Source organism: Aedes albopictus, chromosome 3 (assembly GCF_035046485.1).
Source record: "Aedes albopictus strain Foshan chromosome 3, AalbF5, whole genome shotgun sequence".
In the NCBI taxonomy this organism is placed as follows: Eukaryota; Metazoa; Arthropoda; class Insecta; order Diptera; family Culicidae; genus Aedes; species Aedes albopictus.
In genome coordinates this window covers 31,618,312-31,644,591 of record NC_085138.1, presented here as the reverse complement: position 1 = coordinate 31,644,591, position 26,280 = coordinate 31,618,312, and the positions used below count along the sequence as shown (strand labels likewise).

General features: G+C 39.3%; 2 protein-coding genes and 1 long non-coding RNA gene across 3 annotated transcripts in view; 2 read left to right on the top strand and 1 right to left on the bottom strand.

Moving 5' to 3' along the window:
* Positions 1–26,280, top strand: part of LOC115253707 (protein tweety-2) — a 155,126-nt gene that overhangs the window by 61,360 nt on the left and 67,486 nt on the right. The gene's annotated exons all lie outside the window — the stretch shown is intronic.
* On the top strand, positions 10,317–11,003 carry LOC134292093 (uncharacterized). Its single transcript, XR_009999458.1, has 2 exons — positions 10,317–10,682; positions 10,758–11,003. It is a non-coding gene; the product is annotated as an uncharacterized LOC134292093 (long non-coding RNA).
* On the bottom strand, positions 11,635–24,799 carry LOC115258780 (uncharacterized). The gene is made up of 4 exons (XM_062860850.1): positions 24,171–24,799; positions 16,987–17,105; positions 13,851–14,159; positions 11,635–13,219 (listed from the first exon to the last, which is right to left on the bottom strand). The coding sequence occupies exons 1-4, from the start codon at positions 24,778–24,780 to the stop codon at positions 12,737–12,739; spliced, it is 1,521 nt and encodes a 506-aa protein (XP_062716834.1). The 5' UTR covers positions 24,781–24,799; the 3' UTR covers positions 11,635–12,736.

Here is a 26,280-nt window from a genome sequence, read left to right as displayed (position 1 = left end):
ATGAAGTTGATCATCAATCTGCATTTATTTTCTCGGTCAACGAAGATAGTGAAATCGGTAATTATTGTTTCAATTGGCTTAGAATAACTCTACAAATCAGTGACCCTTCATTTATGGTGTAATGCGGCTATGGACTAATGCGCGACTTCACTCCTTTGACTTTCGAGCGATGCCGTATTATCTAAGGTGTGGTTCCCCTATGGTAATATTCTAGTGTTTCTTGCATACCTCTGTGTCATAGAGAAGCACCCTGTTCCGGAAGTAGCTCTCTTGGATCCGGCATAGACTTCCCGGGACTCCTGCTGCATCTCGGAGAAGCCCTTCAGGGGTGCTAACGAGCCTCTTGTCTTTGCCATGACTACCCTACAGGCATCGCTACAGGATTGGTCAAGCGACTGTCCTAGTTGACTGCCCAGACACTAAACTCTCAATCGATGACCACGGGCCTCAAGACCGTCAGAGCATTGGTTAGTGAATCTAGTATGGGCGACAACTGGTTCATCGGTCACTTCCCAAGTAACATTTTTTAGTCAGCTAGACTAGAAGAGCTTCTTAGAATCATCATAAAACCAAACTTAATAGTATAAAGTCTTATGACGGTTCTTAAAGCTCTACATACAAAACTCATTAATCATCAAAATGCTGCTTGGGTTGGGGAAGGCACAGCAATTACAGTAGTACACCCCGTTGATCTTCGCTATTGTGAAGTCTTAGTTTGACGTGGAAATGATCTTTTGAAATCCTGGTAATTATTTTCGGTGGAACTGAGGCACGGGTCCGCAACTGTTCTTGTGTGGCCTCACAATTGAGGGGCCCAGAATCAAAGGGGTGTAAGTGACCATTTTGTCGATTTTGAACTGAGCATATCATAAAATTCTTCAGATTTCAAGCTTTCAGGAACTTTTTTAAGATTGTTTCTACGATGATTGGAAAAATTACAATAAATCAGAGAAAATTGGGTTGATTTTGAAGCTGCATACATTTTGTATTTTGTAAAATTGTTCAAAAACTTTAAACCTCATTTACTTGAAAGTGGGTTTTTGGCACTTACACCCCTTTGCTTCTAACCCCCTCAATTATTAAGGTTCAATTATGTTACCCCAAACAACCAATTTGCACGTATAATGCAGTTTATGTTCATGTTATACGTACTTTTATGCGGTAAAGTTACATCGCATAAGATGCAGTAAAAGTGCCTTATGCGTACAAAAGTGGAGGCGCTGAGAAGTCCCAAAAAAATGACCACGTGGTTTATGGACAGCCCCTTAAATGTCATGACATTCTAACTCACCTCAGTGCTCGTTGGAATGCACTTGGTTTCCGTGCGCTGTACGTGTTCGGCAGGCTCTTTGGAAATCAAAATGATGTAGCATGATTTCCCGCACAGTTACCACTACTCCTCTCTTGCTAGCACCACCCATTGTTAATTATAAGGTCTACAAAACAAAAATGATGACTTTGTAACTTGTTTTGTAACCATAATGATGACTTTTCACTTTCTTTTAGCTTTTTGGCACTCCAACAGCACCTCTTTCATTGTTATCACATATCACATCGCAATATGCCAACGTTAACGATTCTAGCTTATGCGCTAGCTTATTGCCTGATTTGTACTGCTAACAGAGGCAACGCGACGGGTGGGCCAAAATGTCCAGGTACAAGTTGCAGACCCAACAGCCGATAATAGTGCATGTCCCAGACAACCAGGCATCGCATAAGGATTGCCGCTGTACATCGTATTAAGTACTATTTTAAGTCACTATCGCATATATGTACGGCTGAGGGACAATTTCCATCGCATATGATGTTATTTTTTGAACTCACTGCGATGTATCTGGTAAAATCATATAAGAGTGCAAATTAATTTTCGTAATGCATGACTACATCGTAGTAGACGATATTCCGATGTTTTGTTGCGACGAACTTTGCTTATTCGCCAAAGCGTGCGAGTGAACTCGCAAAGTGCCAATTGAATTCGCATAATTGCGTACTACGATGATTATACGACTTCGCTTGGTGCTTTACTAATTATGTCAGTTTAACTCGCATTGGTGTACAAACTAAATCGCATAAAAGTGAAAATAAACTCGTTCAAATGTGCATACAAACTCGCATAAGCTAGAATCGTTAACGTTGTCATATTGCGATGTCATATGTGATAACAATGAAAGAGGTGCTGTTGGAGTGCCAAAAAGCTAAAATAAAGTGAAAAGTCATCATTATGATTACAAAACAAGTTACAAAGTCATCATTTTTGTTTTGTTGACCTTATAATTAACAATGGGTGGTGCTAGCAAGAGAGGAGTAGTGGTAACTGTACGGGAAATCATGCTACATCATTTTGATTTCCAAAGAGCCTGCCGATCACGTACAGCGCACGGAAAGGGGCTGTTCATAAACCACGTAGACTTTTTGGAGGGGGAGGGGGGCTGGCCAAAGTCTACGCTTCATACAAATTTTAAAATTTTTGTATGGACAAAAGTCTACGAGGGGGAGGGGGGGGGGGTGGTTCTGAGATGACCGAATTTTGGTCTACGTGGTTTATGAACAGCTCCAAACCAAGAGTGTAGAATTAGCAACTAGTTAAAATACACAAAAATAAAAACAAAAAAAAAAGCTCCAAACCAAGTGCATTTCAACAAGCACTGAGGTGAGTTAGAATGTCATGACATTTAATCAGTGTGTTTCATAAGTAGTGTTTGGTGCTAAGTGTGAAGTGCGGCTCGATAATCCACAGGTTATTAGTTCGATACTTAGGTGACAAGATTTTTTTATTTCGAATATTTTTAAGTCGCATAAGGTGCTATATTACGTCGCAATAGTGCATACCGTACATCGCATAAGATATCGCTTCAAGTCATATAGCGCCATTATTTTCCCGTCAATGCACGTATAGCGCCTCCACTTTTGTACGCATAAGGCACTTTTACTGCATCTTATGCGATGTAACTTTACCGCATAAGTACGTATAACATGAACATAAACTTCATTATACGTGCAAATTGGTTGTCTGGGGAGGAAAGTGACCCCATAATCGGACCGGGTTCGGAAGGGACGACGCATCACCAGGTTCTCCTTGGCAGAATCGGTAGGACATCAAGAATAGGGCTTCCAAGTGTGTAAAGCTTCAGCAGAAGGAGGAATGATTTTTCTGAGGGACTTCATCAGGATGAACAGCGGAAGGATCTACAGAAGGAAGGAACATCGGGAACGATTCTTGGGGTCTGTCCGGAATTTTCTTGGAACTGTATGAAAACACGGTTTTTCGTGCTGAAATATCTTACAAGACTGTCTATTTTCGATTGCAATATAGCCGGCTACTCTAAATACCCTGATCAAAATTTATTACAAAGCTACTCATCTTATTCACTACATATTGTTCATCAGATCTCCAAGCGTAATTAGTCTGCAAAGTCTGCAATCCCTTCTAAAATAGTTTTAAACGCTTATAAAACGCCTCTGAAGTTCCCTTGAAGCTGAAAACAGCTGAAGCTGAATTTTGTTATTGTTTGAATCCTTTAAATTATGAATATATGTCTGTATCTATTAAATACAACGACCAGCCTAAATTTGCTCGAACCTGGTGAAATTTCTAATTCCAAAACTAATCGTCATGGGTTGGCCACAACCAGTAGCAACACTGATCCGAAATCAACCTGAAATGCCTTGAAATGTCTCTGAACCACCACCCCAACCACCCCCACCTCCTTGAAACTCTTGACAAAGCCCTCTGAAAGCCAGCCTGATTCCCTCTTTAGTCTTCTTTAATTTTCCAGTGACTCGTCTTTCTTAAACTTCTTTACAACTTGAAATGCGTTTAGACAATAAACTGAATCCATTGAAGTAAAAATTCATTAATTAAGGTAGCCCCAACCTATATTACCTAAATGGAGTTTCCAGTGCACCTGACTACTCACGACAGCCGTCACTCTCTCTTTGAACAACTCGCCATCGTTTTCTGATCACCTCCTGCCCTCAGTGGGTATTAGCTGGCAGACAGTGCGTTTCGCCTACTTCTACCATGCAACTCGACCTATAGGGCACTGCATTGTTTTGATTTTGTTTGGGATGTTGACGTTTCTTGGCCTTGTTGTTTACAAAATTTCTGTTAAAGTGAAAGAGAAGGAGAGAATTTCATGCAGTGCCCTATAGGGCGATTTGGGTCACCTCTTCACCTTGGGCACCAGCGAGCTGTATGAATTCGTGCGCCATGGTGTTCTCAAAGAAGAATCTATCCGTTTGGGTGGACCTTGCCTCCTTGCATGTGTCGACGGTTGTAGGTCATTTCCCAGAATCCCATTCCCCAGAATCCCATTCCCCAGAATGGGACATTTCCCAGAAAGCCGTTCCCCAGAATGACCCATTCCCCAGAATAGGACATTCCCCAGAATCGTTTCCATTTTTATTTTCAAATTGGTTTCGTGACAAAATTTGAGTAACCCTGATACGGTAGGTTGAGCTGTACTAAGCTTACTAAGCACTAGTGGTTGGCTACATATACCATTACTTAATTGATTGGTGACTTGTAATAGTAGCTGCTGACTTCATCTGAGATTATCCCTTCTTTTTGAAATTAATTGTTCTTTCTAGTTGGTTTGTTGGAGAGATCTTTGGCAGCCAAACTGCTTACCTTTATATAAGAGATTGTTCCTTCTTATCATCAAAAGCTGTTCTTTCTAGTTGCACTATTATCAAACATGGTTAGAAGGAAAAAGATGACGGACTCTATTTTTTTCGTATTCGTTTTACACACTGTACATGATACACTACTGCCATCTGTTGAGCGTCCAAATTGCTCACTCAAATCACACTATAACAGGGCAACACGAAATTGCGTCGAGTAAACTCAATTCTATTTTTTTGGTATATGTTTTAATAATGCAAACAAAGTTATTTTAATGTATCGGATTTATATGGCATGTGTAAGTAAAATGAATAGTATGTAATTTTTCACTAATTATTTTTGAATGGACATTGGAATAATTACATGTATGGTTGCATCCTCCCAAGAAATTTTGAAAGGGAATTTGGTCACAAGGATAAAATCCAGTGTCTGGCATCCGAAAACCTTCACTAAGGCATTTGACAACTTGATTTACACAAAAGTAATCACATTCATAATATTTGAGGTAGAACTATTTTTACAAATTTTTTCGTGTTATCGAACAATGGAATATTTCGTTTGTCATTTCCTTCTAATCACCTTTGCTGTTAGGTAGTACATATATTGGCGGGCAAACGGCTTGTTCTATAAAAGACTCCTCCTTCTTTATATTATATGCTGTTCTTTCAAACTAAGTTGGATATATAACGAAGGCACACTTTCAATTTACATGAGCACAAACTGTAACAAGTAAAAGCCTAAACTGCTGGGTACTGCGAATAGGAACGGCTTTATTTTTCAAGCTAGCTTACGCACACCAACACACTTTTGACGCTCGGTTTGAAAACACGCACGAGTGTTGAATTTTCATGCCGCCACCACTGTTTGAAAAACGTAAACATGATTAATCCCCCCATGACTCCAAAAGTTTTCTCTTGTTCAAAATTTATCCATTTCTAATTTTCGGTGGAAACTTTAATGTATCGTCGTTGCAAAATTAACTACAATGCACTAATAACAATTTTTAAAAGGTACATTGATTTCCACGTGACCTAAAGTGCACTTTGTCATGTCTTGTTTGACTTGTTCAGAAAAAAATATTGTTGCAATACTTTTCTGTCGTGCGAAATCGAATAAGAACAGTAGCTGTTGGAGCTGTGACAGCTTGATGGAAATGTTTTGACAGTGATAAATGGAGATATCTGGACAACCGCTTTGGTTCTATCCGCAGGATCCAGCTAAACTGTAACTGTAGCGGAGTAGCGGAGTAGTTTGGCGAATATACAGTTAAACTTTCCATCTATATGTTTTGCTTTTTCTGCGAATGCGCTGTTTTGTCTCCGACTGGTCCAAACTACATTTTTGCATGTGAAGAATTAGCCTACACACTTAATTTTCATTACCGAGTTCGGTAATTTTTTGACGAGATTAAAACTGCTGAGCACCGAACTCGTTCAGCAAAAATGCATTGTTTACCTTTTCCATACGATTTTGACAGTTGTTTTACTGAGCCTCAGTAAAATCGATTACCGAAACTACCGAGATCGTACTGCTGTTATAATCTCGTCAAAAAAATACCGAACAGGCAATTCAGAAATAAGTGTGTGAAAACATTTTTCAGCCTAGTGTCCTTTCGGCCTTCTTATTTTTCAGTTTATGGAATAATTATCCTAATGAGCCACAATTTTTTTTCATTTTTCATAACACTGGTATATAATTCAACTTCAAGTAAAAATATGCAACTCTACAAGTAAACCTACTGCTGAAATAGTCATTCCGAGGTGCGTCCAATACAATGGCTGATTTTTTTCATCTGAAATTTGCCTTCTTTAAATAACAGGCTGTTCTTTTGGGATGTTTTGGAATTAAAATTTTCTTTTTATTGGATGTTATTCAAAGTTGAATGATAAAATGACTGACATTAGTTACCACTCTTATAGAAATACAACCTTATTTAAGAAAGGTTGCCGCATTTTATATGAAAACCATTTCCATTTGAAAGGTATCTCATTAAACGATTTTCAATTTTCCAGGATGGAAGGGTGATTTAAACCACGCTGAAGTGTTCTGGTCTACCGCTGGAGTTCGATCAAATCACCTAAAGCTCTAAAAACTAACAATTCACCTGAGTTCCCATGTAACTACTGATTCTCATATTTTTCTGGGGAATGTCCCATTCTGGGGAATAATTTTATGTGGAATGTCCCATTCTGGGGAATGGATTTCTGGGGATTGGGTCATTCTGGGGAATTCCATTCTGGAGAATGTCGTTCTGGGGAATGGGTTTCTGGGGAATGACATACAATCGTGTCGACTACACTTCGTTTTTCGGCAAAAAAGGTTGTGCCAAAGCCAATTGTAAACTTTCTGTAGGTCTTAAGGTCCTTGCTGATGTTGCTCCGTTCACAGGTGTGCTCAAGCAACTCGTCGAGTTGTTCTATGATGACTACCATCACATTTGGTAGCCCAACTCTGTTGCTGTTCTCACCTTCACTCAGGTGGATCTACAGGTGGATCTACAGTTTCCGCCTGTACCGTCCCGGGCAGAAATGAATTACAAAACAATTTCAAGTTTTACAATTCAAAAAGAATTACTGAATGGTAAAATTTGCCATTGGTTTGTTTGAAATAAGTGACAAAAGGGCAAAAATAATAACTGACATTGTTCTATGAAATAACTGAAGAATGTCAAATTTTGACATTACAATGGCAAACCAAGAACAAAAAAAATTAAAGGTTGAGAATTGCAAAATATACCATTATTGTTATTGATAACAGAACAATATCAATATTAGTTATTCACCTGTCAACTATCAAAAGTTACCATTAGAATAAGCAAAATTCAAATTTTGTCATTATGTTGTTCTTGATAAGTGCCAAACTGCGATGGTTCATCAAACTCGTAAAAGGTCAACAATATCTCACCAATTGCAAAATTTGTTATGATAGCAAAATAAGACATTCAGTAGTTATTCTTCCAAATTTGATAAATGACAAGCGAATGGCATATTTTGTTATGATATCATGTTATGCTATTCACATGTTGTTTTAAGCTCTTTATGAAGAACTCATGAATGACAAAATAAGTTATGACAATAAAATTTGTTATTCTTTTGTTTTTGGTTTGCCATTCACCTCTACCCGGGGTGCGTTCGTGGCGGAGATCTGGCCAAGCCATTTCTCGCGAGCGGGTTCACCGTCACTCTGAAAATCCTCTAGAACATTTTGAAATGGCTCCGAAAAACCCCTGAGTCCCATTGAACGCCCTCAAAACCATCTGAATCCCCCAAAAACTCTAAAAAAATCGCACAAACTCCTTGATATGCCTCTGAAAACCCCTTCAAATACCATCTGACCCCCATGTAACGCCCCTTGAACTTTAGGGGGCATCCATTAAGTACGTCACGCTTCTAGGGGGAGGGGGGTTCTGAAAAGTGTGACAAGCAATGTATAAGGTATGCGAAAAACTCGTACGAAGGGGGAAGGGGGTTCGAAAATTCCCAAATTTCGCGTGACGTACTAAATGGATGCCCCCTTATGAAACTCACCAAACCCCCGAAAATACTCCTACAGCTGCCTGTAACGCATCTCAAACGCACTAAAAATCCTCTGAAGCCCCCATGCCTGTGCCATTTGTCTGAATGCCGTTTGACCGAATGCCATTTGGCCGAAAGAGTCATTTGGCTGAACGGCGGTTGGCCGATAACGAAATGATGAAGTTAGGGAACGTCCATTAATTACGTCACGCAAAAATTGCCCATTTTCAACCCCTCTCCTCCCTATGTCACACTTTTTGTATAAGGTCTCTGAAATTTTTTTTATGGGTTGTCACACTTTACTGAACCTCCCCCTCCCCCCTAAAAGCGTGACGTAATTTTTTTTTATTTATTTATTTATTTTTTTATCTTCGCAGTTGTGAAGCGAACTGATCCCTTTATGGTACAACTAGAAATAATAGCCTATTAAAAAAAAGGAAATATTTCTGATGATCATATTACCGAGCAGAATGTCAAAAAAAAGTTTCACTGAATTTTTTTGGACATAATTCGACCGAATGACCCTTTCGGCCAGATGGCAATCGGTCAAATAGTCGGACACCCGTAGATCTAGAATAAATGTGTGAAAATGATGTAATGAAATTTTCAAAAGTGAGAAAAGTTTTAAGCAAGTTTGCTTATGTCATTTGTTAGAAATTACCTTGTATGGGCCTCAGGGACATCTAATTGTACTCCAAGAAGGAATTGGGGAATGTGCGGGAAAACTTACCTTAAGAAAAGACGTAGTCCTACGTCTAAATAGCTGCATTTAAACTTAAGTGGAACAAACTATTTTAAGATAGTGAAAGGGATTCAGTGGTAAAACTAAGGAAAAATCGTAAAATGTCTAGTTTTATATATTGTTTTTTTTTTCAATTTCATGCCACTTTTATGGGGTCTCCAGTTAGCTAAGTGGGTAAGGCTATGGATCGCCAGTCCGGAGACGGCGGGTTTGATTCCCGTTCCGGTCGGGAAAATTTTCTCGCGAGCCCTTCAATTAATAACTGTGGAAGTGCTGAAAGAACACAAGTTGAAGTGAGGCAGGCCAAGTCCCAGTGGGAACGTAGAGCTATAAAGGAGAAGGAGCAACTTTTATGGAAACATGGACATTGGGCATCAATGATGCTCGCCCCGTTCTCCTGATCTGCCAGACTAGGCGTTGAGCTTGGTGGACGCCCCAGCTGGGTTTGTGGATACTCCTGCGATGTGGCCCTGAAGCACCATTTCCAGACGTTTGAAGATCACAGTCAGTATTAAGCGTCCTGAAGGGGTGTCCCTCGTGTTGCTGAACGAGGGTTCTTCTTCCTTCCTTCTTTATGGCTCTACGTCCCCACTGGGCCTTGACCTGCTTCGCTTCAACTTAGTGTTCTTTGAGCATTTCCACAGTTATTAATTGAAGGTCTTTCTTTGCCTGCCATTGCATGAATATTGCATGAATATATATATATATATATATATATATATATATATATATATATATATATATATATATATATATATATATATATATATATATATATATATATATATATATATATATATATATATATATATATATATATATATATATATATATATATATATATATATATATATATATATATATATATATATATTTATATATAGGGTAAATGATGATGGATGGTCCAACTGAAAAACTGATCATGGTTGGACCAAATTAAGAAAAATGCAGTTTTGATCAACTGTTTGGTTAATTCTTGAATCGAGATCTCACTATTGTCAAAACATAACTCATTCTCCATTGAATTCAAACTGACTTTATGTTACATGTCTCCAAATCATTTAAATAATTGAGGATTTCGTGAACGCTGACTGAGAGCACAGCTTGGACAGCAAAACGACTCAATTTGTAACATCTGCAGTAAAGATATTTTGCTTGAACTCATGGAGTTTTTTTTTGTATACTGTTGCGAAAACATATAAACTTCATGGTGGCATACTTGAAATTCATAATTTCTAATTTAAAACTCAATTAATTAATTAGTCGACATCAATATTGCGCATTTCCCACCCCACTGGACCCCTTTCGCAGTTAGTATAAGTGCGGGATCATGAATAAAACTGCGATTTTGCATCGAATCGTGTCGGTGTCTTCTGCGCACTTATGCATTATAAAGTGCTGGATAAGTGCGCAGAAGACACCGAAACGATTCGATGCAAAATCGCAGTTTTATTCACGATCCCGCACTTATACTCAGTCTTGCAAATATTCATTTTCATAAAGCTCAAATATCGAGATTTTCAGCCTACCCCACAGTGATGAACCATGAACAGCAAAAGAACTTCAAAATGACAGAACACGACAACCACTGAATATGAATAGATAAACTTTTGCTCTTCAACCCATTTCAATGTTCATCATTGAGTTCATTGTCATATTCATTATGATTTTCTCAAACATAAACAATGAGTTTCGTTTTTCAGCCACGAAGTTCAACCAAGCCAGCATTCAAGTGCACGTTGAAGTTGTGCAGCTGCAGTATTTGTTTACTCGGTTTACGCTGATGGATTGCGCTGTAACGGTATGAATCTGGTTGTTTAGGATAATCTAATCTGTAAGTGTGAATCACATCTAAGATTCCAGTGCTGGTTTTCAGAATCGAAAATGCAGGTAAAAAGGTATGCGCCACTACGTTCCGCCACTACGTGGATACTACAATGCACGGAGGGAGGTAGATGCACTTCATCCAACATTTCCCCCCTCCCAACGAAACGATTCGTAAACCGGCCTTTGTATACACAAATACTGGAAATTTACTTTATAATCGCTAGGTAAGTGAACGATGAAATTGAGTGTTTTGTAGAATTATTAAATGTATTAAATCTAATGAGTTTGCGGCAAACATTTCGGTGCAACAATCGTTTTTCAAACGATCACGACGTTTCTCATTACACCGGACAAAGGTCAGGCAGGGCCTGAGCACCAAGCTGAGCACCGATTGCGAAGAGTTAATCGATAACTATGCCCAGCGTTACTCAGCATGGATACATCTTGGGGCCGATTTATGAACAAATTTGTTGGGCAATATGTTGAATGGATTGAGCATACACTTTGTTACATAGTATTATGCAGGTTGCTAAAGCGTTGGAATCTTTGATGTGGAATTACACGTATTAAACATACGTTCCTGGCCAAAGATATCGGTGATCATTCGGCAAGATTATGAATGACACTTTACAGAAAGTTTAAAGTAGAAATATCCAGAGAAACATGCTTTTAACGATTGATATACTCAACTGTGATATAGAAATACTTCTTTCGAATATGCTAATTGTAGCAATATTGTGCATTTCCCACCTCACTGGACCCCTTTCGCAGTTAGTATAAGTGCGGAATCGTGAATAAAACTGCGATTTTTCATCGATTCGTTTCGGTGTCTTCTGCGCACTTTGTAATGCATAAGTGCGCAGAAGACACCGACATGATTCGATGCAAAATCGCAGTTTTATTCACGATCCCGCGCTTATACTAACTGCGAAAGGGGTCCAGTGGGGTAGGAAATGCGCAATACTATTTCAGGATTGAACCTTCGTACGGCAATGGTTTTGAATGCTACAAAAATGATTCTCATAGGGCTTTGATGAGTAATTTGTAATAATAAACTTAAAGCGATAAAACGGTTTGGTTTAGGCGGGTCGCCTGACACCTTGGGTTTCCCTGTTTGGAGGACTCTTACCACCGGAACAGGGAGTCCGTAGTGCTATTCTAAGCCGGCAGCTACACGGACAAGGATCTTCTTAACTTTACACGTACTGAACTTTCGAGATATCCTTCCTACTACCATCTCGTAAAGAGAATTCTAGTGTAGGTGCGTAATAAAAATGTAGTTAGGGATCCGAGCCACTCCGGCAGTGGCTTCTATTTTGAGCACTTTCCGCTATAACGCGGTGAGATAGGTAGGGAAGTGGAACCATCTCGGCAGGGCTCGTATTTTGGGCACCTTTCTGCAATAACTCAGCCAATTTTGTACCAATTGGCACAATTTTTGGAACGCGGAGAGATATGTATAGTATCTAGCCGTGTACAAAATTTCAAGTCAATTGGTTTGGAATTGACTGAGTAATAGCGAAGAGTGCCCAAAATACCGGCCACTGCCCAAGTGGCTCGCTACCCTATAGTATCTAAGCGTGTACAAAGGATAAAACTATATAATCTACTTATATGAATTTCGTATATGGTGAGGAAGCATCTATCTAGTCATGTACATTGTACAAACATATGAGTCAACTGGATAAATTTACTAAGTTATAGCGATGCCCCAACAACAGGATTCCCTTCCCTAATTTTCTTACACCCTACATTTCTACAAAAACCAATAAAGTCACATGGAAATTGTACGCGTCTACCTTACCAAAGGCGCATTTAAAAAAAAAAGCTCAAAAATTATTTTATTGTCGAAATAAAAGGTACTTATGTATTTCGTTTTATTTAAAAATATAAAACAATAGAACAAAAAAAGAGAACATATTTCCCAGATAACTAATTCAAAATTCTTTTTGTAAACTATTTCTCTTGATGGTATATCACCGTGCTGTTGCTAACCATAATCTCAATAACTCCAAGACTAGACTCAAGCTAAGAATTCACATTACTGACCAGATCATCCCAATCGATCAATTCAGCCTCTTTCTCAAAAATGTCCCGGTTGAGCTTTATGATCAATATATCTTCTAGTGCATCTTGTCCCAATCCAACTCGGTGCGACGTGAGAATCAGAGCTAACGCGCTAAAGGACCGCTCTACTGAAATCTGGTTCGAGGGTGTTGCTACGACAACCATAGCAACCTCGAAAAGCTCCGGATGCGATTCTCTACGCTTCATCCAATGTTTGAACACGTCAAACGTGTGGTCTTGACGAGGTTCAGCTTCCAACGCCTTAAGTTGTTGGACAAATGACGAATCAGTTGCATCGTTTGCTGTCTTCGACAGAGTACCACCATAAAGCTCCGTCACGAAATCGTCGAATTGAGAATTGCTATTGGAACTGTTGTTAGCTGACATTTCAGAAGGTGATGGCTTCAGTCTTCGAATTCTGTTCCAGGTGTCCTTGATACATGTCTGAATGTAAATAAAAAAAACTAACATTACATGCACAGAAAGGGAACCGATACTCTTTAAGGCTTTTTACGGCATCATCAGCATCGGCAGCCATGTTGGATTTATGGTTCGAAATTTCAAAGTGATAATTCTCAGCCATCAAAGCAAATATTCGTTTGAAAAAGTATCATCCTATATGCTCACTCGCAGTGATTACGATGATACTTTTTCTACTGGATTGCTGCAGAATTGACAGTTTTTTATCACTTCAAAAACGCGAGGCAAACAATCATTGAAAATCAAAAAGTCGATGATTCGTTCGAAAGCTTAGTGATGCATCATGACGCCTTAATACGCCATATTCACTCTATTTACTCTAACAGGTAAACTCTTTTTTAAAGTAAATAAAGCAATTACTTCAAAAAAAAAATAGTTTCTCGACAAAACATTGACGGTAATCGATACGATTCATAAAAATAAATTTGTTTATGTCTTAGAATTCGATATAACGTAAAGTAAGTTGTTTTACTTGACTGTGAAAAATCTCGACATAAACTTAAATTTCAAAATCTGACAGTTGAGCTATGGCGTGGGTGGGCATTTACTGCAAACGACATAACATTTTAAGCATTTGGTTTAGACGTAACAATACCTGAATATGTAGCTTTTCATCTTCGTTGAACAGTTTGGAGTTCAAGAAGTTCAAGCGGGGATCCACAAAAAGAGCCATCTGGAATGCTTGAGACGATTTCAACTTAACCAAGCGATCTGTCAGAGCCTTAGTCAACTTCTGGGCAAAAGGATTCGAAAACATGTTTCGTACTGAGTTGATTGTCATGAGCCACGCGATATAGAAATCGGACAATGAAACATGCCGTTCCTGAAGTTTTTTGGTGCAGATATCCAAGGGCTCAAAGGCCTGCACATAGTGCTCGATGAACTCCCAAATTTTAGGCGTCAACTCTGTAAATCAAAAAAGTTTACAACAAAATGAATCAGTTTTATCTTCCTCATATAAAATCTTTTTGCCTTTCTCGTACACTAAGTGTACTGTAAAGCAAAGATGTCCGATTAACAAGATGGCCATGTGAGTGGGTTTTCTATACAAATCGTAGGAAACATGTCCTTTTTATGATTGTGCTGCCACGTAGGGGAGCAATATAGAACTATGGAGACCTATTTCACAAAGCACACTAAGATTTTTTGTGGGGAAAGTTGACAACTGATTTGTTTTGAATCGGTCGACGTAAATCTTCAGGCTCTGAGCGATCGAAGCGTTTTGCTGCAATTGAATGGCAAGTTGGGTTGAGTTTCCGTTTAAAGTAGAATATTAACTAGATAATCCAGCAATTACATCCAGTTAGTGATCGCCCGCATTCATATAATGTCCAGAGTTCGAGAGAAAGGCCGAATATGGTGGTATCCGAATAGTGTAGTCTATTCCCAGACCCAGACCTTCGTCGAGAATAAGAGCAGTTGACTCATGTGCGTAACTTCGATCAATTTCACCGCCTGACCAGTGATGAGACGGAGACGCTCACCGGTTACCAGCTAATTATTGAATAAACATAGCTCAAACAACAAAAATGACTGACTTTCTTATGCGTTTCTCGGCGTTTCTGATACCCGGAAGTACCAGTGATCGGTATGGCCACTTACATAATAACTCACACTGCACTATTTGATTTTAGAACGATGTGATTGGACTCCAACGCACATGATATCCGTCTACAGTAGACTCGGAAAAACGTATATATGTTACAATGTGCGAAGGATTCATCAGATGCATCTGAAGAGTGCCCACTAGAGCTTTAGATATTGACCTTCCTTCGGACAAAAGTGACACCCCATTTTTGAAAATCTCATGGAATAGCAGTAGGTGTTTAGTTAAAGACATCATGATGACTTATCTCCCGACAGATTTTGAGATTTTTCGGCATTGGCTGAATAAAAGGATCTCAAATATGTTTATAATATGGATGATAAAAGGTTATAAAAATTAACGCAATGAATTTACAACTACGTAACTATATTCGGAGTTTCACATCATCAGTACAGCGGGAACATTTATTCAAAATAATAACCACACGACGGATCTGATTACAAGCTGAGCCCAGCGTCATCGAAGGTCTTCAACGGATCTTAGCTGTGTTCTCATAAGATACAATTCTCTGGAATGTCCGGGCACATCTTAATTCGAGATTCCTCGGACATATTTTACACGGTGGATAAAACCGATTCCGTCAGAGAGCCTTATTCTTCGTCACGCAATCGAACCGCGAACATGAACATAACGATTAGGGCGTCATCACCAAGATCACCACGGCTAGATCCTCCTTGACCTTATTTCCAGGCTCAACGTAATCAGGAAAACCTAGAAAAGGCTAGGAAAAAGTTAAAATTGCCGTTAGAACTCTGGTCCTTCCAAGTGACACGCAAGTAAATAACAACCACAACAACCAAAAGCAAAGCATACTTGTACCACTATTTTAGTTCTATCTTTTCCCGCAATCCTGATGATGGCGCTGTGTTTCTGCTTCCAAAAATATGATGAAGTTGAGGGGGTCTGTGTAAAGGCTAGATATTCACTCCAAAAATGACTTTTTGATAGAAGACCCGGAGGGTCAAGTCGTATATACAGTAGACGTTCGATAAGTGCAACATGTTTACGTTTCACTTAGCGAATGAAATTCGATAACTGCAACGACTGACAGATGTCAACAAGTTGTCAATCGACGTAAAATAACCGTGAACGTGATCCAACTGTTCATTTGGGCTAACATGGCGCACCATTTTGACGTTTGGCGGTGCGATAACTGCAAATTTGTTGCACTTACCGGGTTTGCAGTTAAAAAGCATTGCACGCCATTTTGACGTTTGGCGGTGCGATAACTGCAAATTTGTTGCACTTACCGGGTTTGCAGTTAAAAAGCATTGCAGTTAAACTGTTTGCACCGACCGAACGTCTACTGTACCAATCAACTCAGCTCGAAGAATTGAGGTGATGTATGTGTGTGCGTATGTGCACACACGCACACACACACACACACACACACACACACACACACACACACACACACACACACACACACACACACACACACACACACACACACACACACACACACACACACACACACACACACACACACACACACACACACACACACACACACACACACACACACACACACACCACCTCAATTCGTCTAGCTGAGTTGATTGGTATATGCGACTTGACCCTCCGGGCCTTCTATCAAAAAGTCGTTTTTGGAGTGAACATACATATAGCCTTTCCAGTAGGTGAAAGGCAAAAATGTGTATAGGAACAAAGTTTGCTTACCGATTTCGGGAAATTGTATCCCAAGCTGAACAAAAAAATCCTTTTGTCGGAGGAAGCTTTTGGCCATTTTAAATATTCCACCCCATCTGGTAGGCGCCCAAATCGGAGGAACGGTCGCGCCACTACGTTCAAAATGGATAATGTATTTAGTGCCTCTACACTTTCTGGCCATTTCAGTGATATGCTTGACGGAATCATTTTTTCTGTCAACGACATCTAAAACGGCGAGTTGAAGTGTATGTACAGCGCACCGCACAAGATTAAGCTGTTCTTGAAACTCCGCTGTCAGTGATTCCGCGAGTTCTTCACTTTCGATGGCTGCACTCTCGATTTCGGCCTGATTGTCGATGGATTCATATTCGTCGTCACCACCGGATAGCAAGTGCTGGGTGAAAAGCATATCAATTTCATGTTTCAGTCCTTTGACTGCCGCCACCATGTTCGCTCCGTTATCGACAGTAACGGAGAAGATTTGTTCTATGCTCACCCCATACGATTGAATCACATCTAAAATCTTTTCCTTCAGGAATGCTGCTGTTTGCCGCTCCTTGATTTCTACCATGCCTGAAATTTTGTTTTAAAAGTGTTATGATGATTGTTCAATGTAAATACAATCGGGTATCTTATAAGATGTTACTAACTACATTCCCGATCGAAAGTTTGGGGCCACCCTCATAAATACATGTCATTTTAAGGCCAGTATATCCGCCAAAGTACGCCCGAATTCAAGAAGCTATTATTATTTAGTATCATTTATTATATTTAAAATAAATGAAGCAGAATTAAAATAGATTGAAAGATGACAAAGATATCTAAAAATCACCTTTTCATGTTTAACTAAAGTGACCTCAAACTTTTTGTCAATGACATCAATACCAAATTTACTTTTCTTTAGATTCTTTCTTTAGATTCTTTAGTTTTCTTTAGATTCTTTAGCTCGGCAAAAAGCAGTTGAAAGCGAATAACAAATTGGCTATATTATCGCTCTCATCTTGAAATTTGGTCGACCCAACTTACAGCGACACTGCTGTAGGTTTAAATTTATCTTTTAGAATATTTGGCAACATAAGATTAAGTTTACATACAAGTATTTTTCAAAAAGTTTTACCTAAATCATGTTCATAGTTTTTTGACTTATTATCTTTTGAATGAGACGTTCCTGCCTACGTTATTGAAATCGGATGTAAATTAGCGGAGATATGGGCCAAAAACATGGCATGTTTTGAGGGGCTGACCCCAAACTTTTAATCGGGAGTGTACATTACGCCAGACTGTTTTGAAAAGTTTATGTTTCACGCTTCGCATCTCAGACGGCAGTTCTATATGCAGATAGTGACTGAAAGATTTGTTTGCCAATAAAGCTTTATAATTTTGAAAAACATATTTTTTACAAAGAGCACCTTTTTCTGAGCCACTGATATAAAGAGATTTTATATATAACTTTCCTTTTGACACTGGGTGAAAGCTCCGCCCAGGTATGCTTTAAAAAACGGCTCTCATATAAACTTTGAATTGATTTTCATGCAACCGGGTACCAGAATTCATGAAAATTTGTATTTCGGTCATGGGCGTAGCATTTGGTCTAAAGGGGGGGGGGGGGGGGGGATTTGGTTGTTTGCGAACACCCTAAGCAAATTTATACCTACTAACCCCTTTGGCTCCTGCATGCATTTCTTTCAAATTTTCTCAAAGAATTCCGATACAAATCTTCTCACAGTACTCCTGAATAAATTTTTGAAGAGATCTTGAGAGGAATTTCCGAAGGAATCACTAGAGAAGTTCCTGCGGCGATCCCTGGGAGAGTTTCCGGAGCAATCCCTGGAGTAATCCCTGGAGAAGCTCCTGGGTGAATCCCTCGAGGAATTCCTGCATGAATGCCTGGAGAAATCCCGTAGGAATTCCCGTAGGAATCCTCGGAGAAATCTCTGGAGGAATTGTTGAAAGTGTACCTGTAGGGAATTCCTAAAAGAATGTCTGGGGAAATTCCTGGATGAGTTCCTGCAGCAATCTCTGGAAGAATTCCCGAAAGAATTCCTGGATGAGTTCCTGGGGAAATACCTGGAAGAATCCTTAAAGAAATTCTAGGAGGAATCTCTGGACAAATTTATGAAGATATCTCTTGGAGTATTCCTGGAAGAATAACTAGAAAAACTTCTGGAGGAATCTTTGTAAGAATTTCTGGAGGAATTGCTGTATGAATCCCTGCAATTCGTGGAGAAATTTCTGTTGGAATTGCTGGAGGAATTCCTAAAGCAATACCTAGAGATATCTCTGGAGAAAATCCTGGAAGACTCCTGGAGATACCTTTGATCAAATTCATGGCAATTCAATCTCCTAGAAGAATTTTTGGAGAATCTCTGGAGGAATTTATGAAAAAATACCTGGAGGGTTTCCTAGAGCAGTTCCTTGATAAATTCATGGAGGCATCCTTGGAAGCAATTCTGAAAAAATCCTTGAGAAATTCCTGAGGAATTTCTTGAGGAATTCCTGAGGAATTTCTTGAGGAATTCCTGGAGGAATTTATGGAGGAATTCCTGAAGATATCCCCGGAGGAATTCTTGTGAGATATCACTGAAGAAATTCATGGAGAAATCCCTAGAGGAATTCCTGGAGGAATCCCTGAAGCAATTCTAGGAGGAATCTCTGGATAAATTCTTGGAGGGATTCCTGGAAAAAAAGCTTGGGAGAATTTCAAGGGAAATTCCCGGAGAAATTTCTAGGCAAATTCCTTATGAAATTCCTTGAGCAATTTCTGAAGGAATCTTTGGAGGAGGTATGCCTAGCCTGGAGGAATTTATGGAGGAATCCCTGATGGAGAAATTGCTGGATAAATTCCTGGAGGAATCCTTGAAGTAATTGCTATAAGAATTCCTTAATAAATTACTGCAGGAATTCCTGAAACAATTCCTGAAGAAATTCCTGCTGGAATTTCCGTAGGAATCCTCTGTTTGAGCATTTGGTGAACCGAAACCATGCGAGTGAGTCCAAAACCCGCTAAGGGGTATCAAATCCTGTGATATCAGAGACAAGCAGACGTCTTAAGCTGGTCAAGGGCTTACAGTTTATCGATATTTTTGTTTCCAATTCCACCAACAGGCGGTGCTAGTAAGCTAACAAATTTTGTTTTTCATATATATCAGGAAAATATGCAAAAAATTGCAACTAGCGCTGCCTAGCTGTAGGAACTCGAACCAAACGATAATTATTCTGGAAGCCCTTGATCTACCAAACAATTTTGCCGTAGACACCATCTTTCTAAAGAATCAGAATGCTGAGATATGTGAAATGTAAAATTTGTTCGCTCTCTAGCGCCGCCTAGCGGTGAAATCACGAATCATACGAAAGCCCTTGACCAGCTGAACAACTTTGCCGAAGAAACCAACTCTCTAAGTAATCAAGATCCTGAGAATATCTCAGGGATGAAAATTTTGTCAGTGTTGCATCTACTTGTCTAAGATGATCACAGACAAATAGATGTGACGCTAACGAAATTTCAATCTCATATATCTCATGATCTTGATTACTTAGAGAGTTGATGTCTTTGGCAAAATTGTTTGGCTGGTCAAGGACTAACCGATAATAAGGCTTAAGATTCAAAATACCACCGCTAGGCGACGCTAGAGAGCAAACAAATTTTAAATTTCGCATATCTCATCACCCCAATTTTGTAGAAAGATGGTGTCTTCTTCAATATTGTTTGGTAGATCAAGGGCTTTCAGAATAATTAGTGTTTGATTCAAGTTTCTGCAGCTAAGCGGCGCTAGTTGTATTTTTTTGCAAATTTTCCTGATATATATGGAAAACAAAATTTGTTAGCTCACTAGCACCGCCTAGCGGTGGAATTTTGAAGCTTAAGTCTTATTATCGGTTAGTCCTTGACCAGCCAAACAACTTAGAGATTTCTTCAGACACTCTGGAGGAATGCCTAAAGGAATTCCTGGAGAAATGCTTAGAGGAGTTCCTGAAGTAATCCATGCAGGTGTCCCTAGTGAAATTCCTTGAAGAATTCCTGGAGAAATCTTTAGAGGAATTCCTGAAGAAAACCCTGGAGGAACTCCTGGAGTAACGTGGCTTAAAATACCACATGTCAAAAAGTGTGATGGGCACCCTTCTAATTTCGTTCTATATGACGCCGCAATCTCTGGTCAAATTTTCAACTAAATCCGTTAACATTTGGGTGATGCTTGACTCATTTGAAGTTTGTATGAGAGTTTATATGGGAAAACAAAGTCATTTTTGCATTTTTTTTTCATAAAGGGCTTTATTTTTTTTCCTAAATTACATAACCGATTATATAGAATTATAACCTTATATGTGCCGAAAAACTTTGTCGCAAAGCCATCCGAAGCTTGTGAGATAAGATATTACTTACAGACCATCTGGTCGTGCTTAACATTTAACATGTGAGGGAATAACAATAGCAATAAAATCTTTCTGGGGAATTTTTTGGCGGATACCCTGAAGGATTTACTGGAACAGTTACAGGATGAATTTCGGGAAAAAATCTTGGGGGAATTCCTGAAGGAATTCCAGAAGAATTCTTTGGATGATTACCCGGAGAAATTGCTTATTATTGAATTATTGAAGGAGTCCTAGGATTTATAAGATAAAAAGGTTAACTTTTCTGAAAGGCTACCTGAGATAAATTCCTAGAGAAATACTTCGAAAGCCAGGGCCCGTGAAACAGGTTCACTTCATAAGTAGATGGTCGTCATGGGTTCGAGCCCCGACACTTGCAATTTTTTCGTCAGTTGCTCTTTCCCCCAACGGACCCTAACGGACCCGGAAACTTAGATATCGGCTAACAGCAACTTATAATGGACCCTCAATTGGAAAAAGGAACAAGAGCCACACATCATCGTGCTCATCATTCTACCATGGGCAGGGTAGAAATGTAACAGTAGCGCAAAGGCAACCAGTTTAATGTAGTAGAATTCAAATAGAATACATTAAGGCGCTGTACAAATTGTAAGGGGCGCTGCCAAGTGGAATCGCTCACGCAGTGCCCAGTATCAAACAGATGTCCAATATTTCGTCCAGCTGATCTCGTCGACACGATTTCTTGTCAACAAGTGAACTAAATATCTAGCTAGTCCTGGAATGGGCTTAATTGGCAGGTCCCGATCATCATTATTTGGGAGATTGCGTGTAAGTCATGGAGTCATTATGTATTTGAGCTTGAACCTGGGACCTTCTGATCCGCAGGCTCGAGCCTTATCATCAGCGTAATTTCTGATACTTGAATCAAAAGACATTAGAATACGATGGCATGACGTCTTAATCATAGGTAACTTTGTTTTAATTCGTGCTGGCAACTCTACGCAATTTTTAGTATCAACGTGACATACTTTTGATAAATAATTAGTCAATGAAAACGAATTCCTACACAAAAACGATGTATGGAGGAAATGTTCGTTACACGAAGGAGAAATAGCTAATTAATTTAGTCACGTAAAAAAGTGTAAAATTACATGACTTTTATAAAAATCGTGTTAATTCGTGATTTTTCAACTAAAATTATTGAATAGCTTCGAAATAAGCAATTTAAACACCGTAGTATTGGGTTTCTCATTAATGTTTAGACTACTGTGATAATTTGAGAATCCACTGAATCATCATTTCCCGGCGAGATTTCACACTAATCAAACTTGTTTTGTTTACCTGTTGTGCATCCGACGCCCCTGTCACGAACTCAACCGAACTTGTGGGTGCCAGCTGCTGCGAAGTCGTGTGCGAAATTCGACTGTGATGATAATGAATTTCGGCCGAGTCTAAATGGGTGCAAATGTCGCAATATCTTCGGCATACTGTACCTAGTCTTATTACTAAGTTCAACCATATATGCAAATCAGTAAAAACTATCAAATTCACATTGACTCATTTCATGAATTGTTCCTATGTATAGTGAATGGATGTCATGCATGGTATCCCAAACTGTCGTTCGCCACCCACGTGACATTTTGGACATAAAACTGACTGCTTTTTATCAGCTTTTTATCAGCAAAGTTACTTGTGTATGACCAGGTTGGCATTTCTAGGCCACGCTTGAAAAATAACATGGTTTATCGAGATAGGACCGATAGGACAATTGAACGAACTTGAATATTTTTCATAGTATTTGTAGGGGGAAGAATACATAATAGTTAACAAGCAATCTTTATTATTTAAAATGTGGCTGACCAACTTGGCATATTTTTGTTTATCTTAGATGGTATTATGACACCAACAGAAAAAAAATATCAGAAGTTCAGTTACATGTTTCTGTGGGTTTTGGACCGATGACAATTTAAGGACACAAGAGATGAACACAGAGAAGTAGAAAACGATTAGCGAAATCAAGAAATCAATTTGACACAGGGTCGAATATATTTTAACATACGAGGTTCAACTGATTCGATGAAAAAACATAGTGTGTTTGACTTAACTGACTTAACGAGGAGGAAAACATATTGAACCTTACCACAAAACCAAACAAGAAGACAAATACAAACCGTGTGACCATAACACTACATAGGCAAATCCTGACTGATTGACCAATTGAAAACTTTCCAATCTTCTACCGTAACTTTCTGAGTTGATTTGCAACAGTGTCTTAATGGATACCGTTTTCCGCGTACGGCTGGTAAACTGCTTCTGAAAGATGACCTACTCTTTTCTATCTTTAGGTCTAGTGTAGAGGTTTCAGAGTGCAGCTAGAAAACTAGCAAAAAAACATTTATGTTATTCAGAGACTTCAGTAAAATGTTGGTTCAAAACCACCAAGTCTACGAGAATGTTCAACGAGCATGAAATCGACCAAATTAATATTGGTCTCTAGAGAAGACTGAAAAAAAAAACTTAATTTATTCTATTGAGAAACATATTCCACCCAGAGTGTTTGCACGTTTTTAGTAATATTTTCGCTGTCCATGATTTTCACTTGCAATTTTTGCATACTTTTTTCAAGAGACAGGAGAAGCTTCAAACCAAAAATAAAAGTATTTGGCCGATTTTCCTATATCTTGCGACAAACATTTGGTCTCTGGGCACAAAACAACGCATTTTCAATTTTCTACATATTAAAATTTGAAAACTGCAGCAAGAGCGCCGGGTTTTCTTGAATGCAACATAAAACTTGTTCAAAACTAATACAGCTTTGACGAAGAATATATCTGGCGTTCGATTTGAATAGGTCATAATATGACATATTATGTTGCTGTAATTCTTATGCTGATAGGTCCTATTCAAATCTATAGTTATAGATATAGTTATTGTTGTGAAAAAATAAACATTTTTTTTGTGGCTATAATGGATTATTCAAATTGTTATGTACATTCGAAAGAGGCCCATTTATTAGGAACAGCTTTGTAAAGGACCATATTTGTCTGAAAGTCATTTAGAGGCGCTGAATGCATTTTTCCTCGTAAATCAAAATCTTGCTGAGGATGACGGCCGACAGCTTCGATTCCCGGCCGGTCCAGTTTATTTCCTTAACAAAATGATTATTGGCAGGAGCTCAGTTAACTTTGAAAGTGTGAGCAGGCTCTTTTCCAGCTTGGACGTTAATCCAAGAAGATGTATAACACTAATTCGAGAATCAAGTTTTGTTTCAGTTTTAACGTAATACCAGGTTAAAATATGTCAACTTACCAAGAGTACGAATGACGATTTTTCCGTCTAAAACGTACTGAACATTGATTCCAAGTATATGGCGGTGGAATCTCGAAGCGGAATCGACCTTCAGCGAAAGTAAAATATTTTTCATCTCCTTTCCCAAAGCGGCACGAACCCTGTTGGCTATGGCATGAATGATCATTTTGTTTTTTCCTCGATTCAGCGTCACATCCAATGCGGAGGCAATTGGGTCCATCAATTGCTTGAGACCTTCCCACTCGACACAAGATAAAGGAAGATTATGATAGCACACCAGCTTCGTTAAAGATTCGAGCAACAAACGCCGATCAATAGCTATGAGGCGTTTTGCGATTGCTCGTGGTTTCCGGGCGCCTGTATCCTTCTCGCTCATAAGTCCGTGTCTCCTGGCCGCGTTTGGATGCTGGGTTCGGAAGTGTCGGACAAAATTTCCGACATCGCACGTCACTTGTGTGTATGAGCAACCGCTATTTTCGTCGATGCTGCATGATCCTGCATTTCCTTCGCGGCTTATAAATCGCAGCGCGATCTCTTGCAGCGTTGGTTTGCTCGAGTTCTTTCGTTTTTTCGGCTTCGGCGCAACAGGACAGGCAGCTTCTACGTCCATTTTCTACCGGGGATACAGACTCACCGGTGACTGTGATAATAAAATCACCATTATCGATGATATTCGTCGCGCTAACAATGAATTTCATACTTACCCATTCACAATCGAGAACGCAATGACATTCGAACGGACGACCAATACAAAAAATCATATTCATTGATTAAGCAAAAGAAGTTCATCTTCCAGTCGCATGAATGGAATGAACTCTTTTGCTGTAATCAAAAAAAGAATTGTCATTTCGGGTTGAAAAAAAATAAACATCAGGCTACACTGAAACAATTTCATTTTCTCAACTCATGAATATTTCGCGAAAATCATAGCCACTGCTTATACTAACTGCGAAAGGGGTCCAGTTGGGTGGGAACTGCGCAATATGATCATGGTTGGTCCAACGCATGATTGCGGTTGGACCGAGCGGTTACCATGCTGGTTGCTAGGTCTAGTTCAGTTTGTTTACTGTTTCCTTCGCGCGCACTGACAGTGAACGAAAATTTCGCGTTTGCAAAATATTGCGGAGAAGAGCTGCTTGCCATCGGATGCCTCACTCACCAAGAATCGTTTACCCATGAGGTCTTCACCGTTGCGTCCTGGAGGTCTGAAGAGGAGGAGAACGTGTCCCTGGAGTAGCCCGACTAATATCAGTACCCTGTTGACCAGTACCCCGCAGATCTCGACGGCCGGTCGTATAGCCCTCAGTGCGTCAGCTCCAGATTACATGCCCCAGATTAGTATCACCGGTCAGCTGACCAATAACACCTGACCACTTACTCTGAAGCCCGAAGTTTATCAACATTTTGGTCTTTTGCAGTTGAGCACAGCTGGGGTTAGGTACCCAACATTATTATCCCAAATGTGCAATAAATCCCTGAACCAGAAGTGCTACGTTTTGGACTGCGTCTGTGTGGCAAGAATACCCGTCAAGCCCATTATTTTCTAACTTACAATGTATTATACGTTGGTAATGATTATTAAACTGATTTTATGATAAATTAATTGGAATGTAGATAATTCAAATATGAGACCAAGTAAACCCTATCCGAAACCTTAACCCTGCATACGTTCCTTCACTACTGAGAATGAGAAGATTCCAAATGTATATTCAAATCTAGAACTCTGATAATACTTTCCTTGACAGCTACAGCGTTTCATAACTCCAGCGCCCAGCGTAAAGCATTTTCGTTGGTATCTGGCTATTACCTTCCACTTTTCCCGAACGTTCGGGGCTCCCAGGCCTTATTTTACCCCGTGTGACTCACGAAGTCGTCGACCTTCATCTAATTTCCTGCTAAAATTGTTTTCGCAATTCTTCATTCCGATTTTCAATTTCGAATTCAAATGTGTTTCATGTCGAATAATCATGGTCCAACCATGATCATTCCTTTGGTCCAACCAAAATCAGCGTAGGTCCAACCAATATCAAAATTATATGCTTGATAAAATCGAATAATTCAATTATTTCTTGTGTAAGTTAGGTGTTCGTTGAATTTTTCATAAACTAGA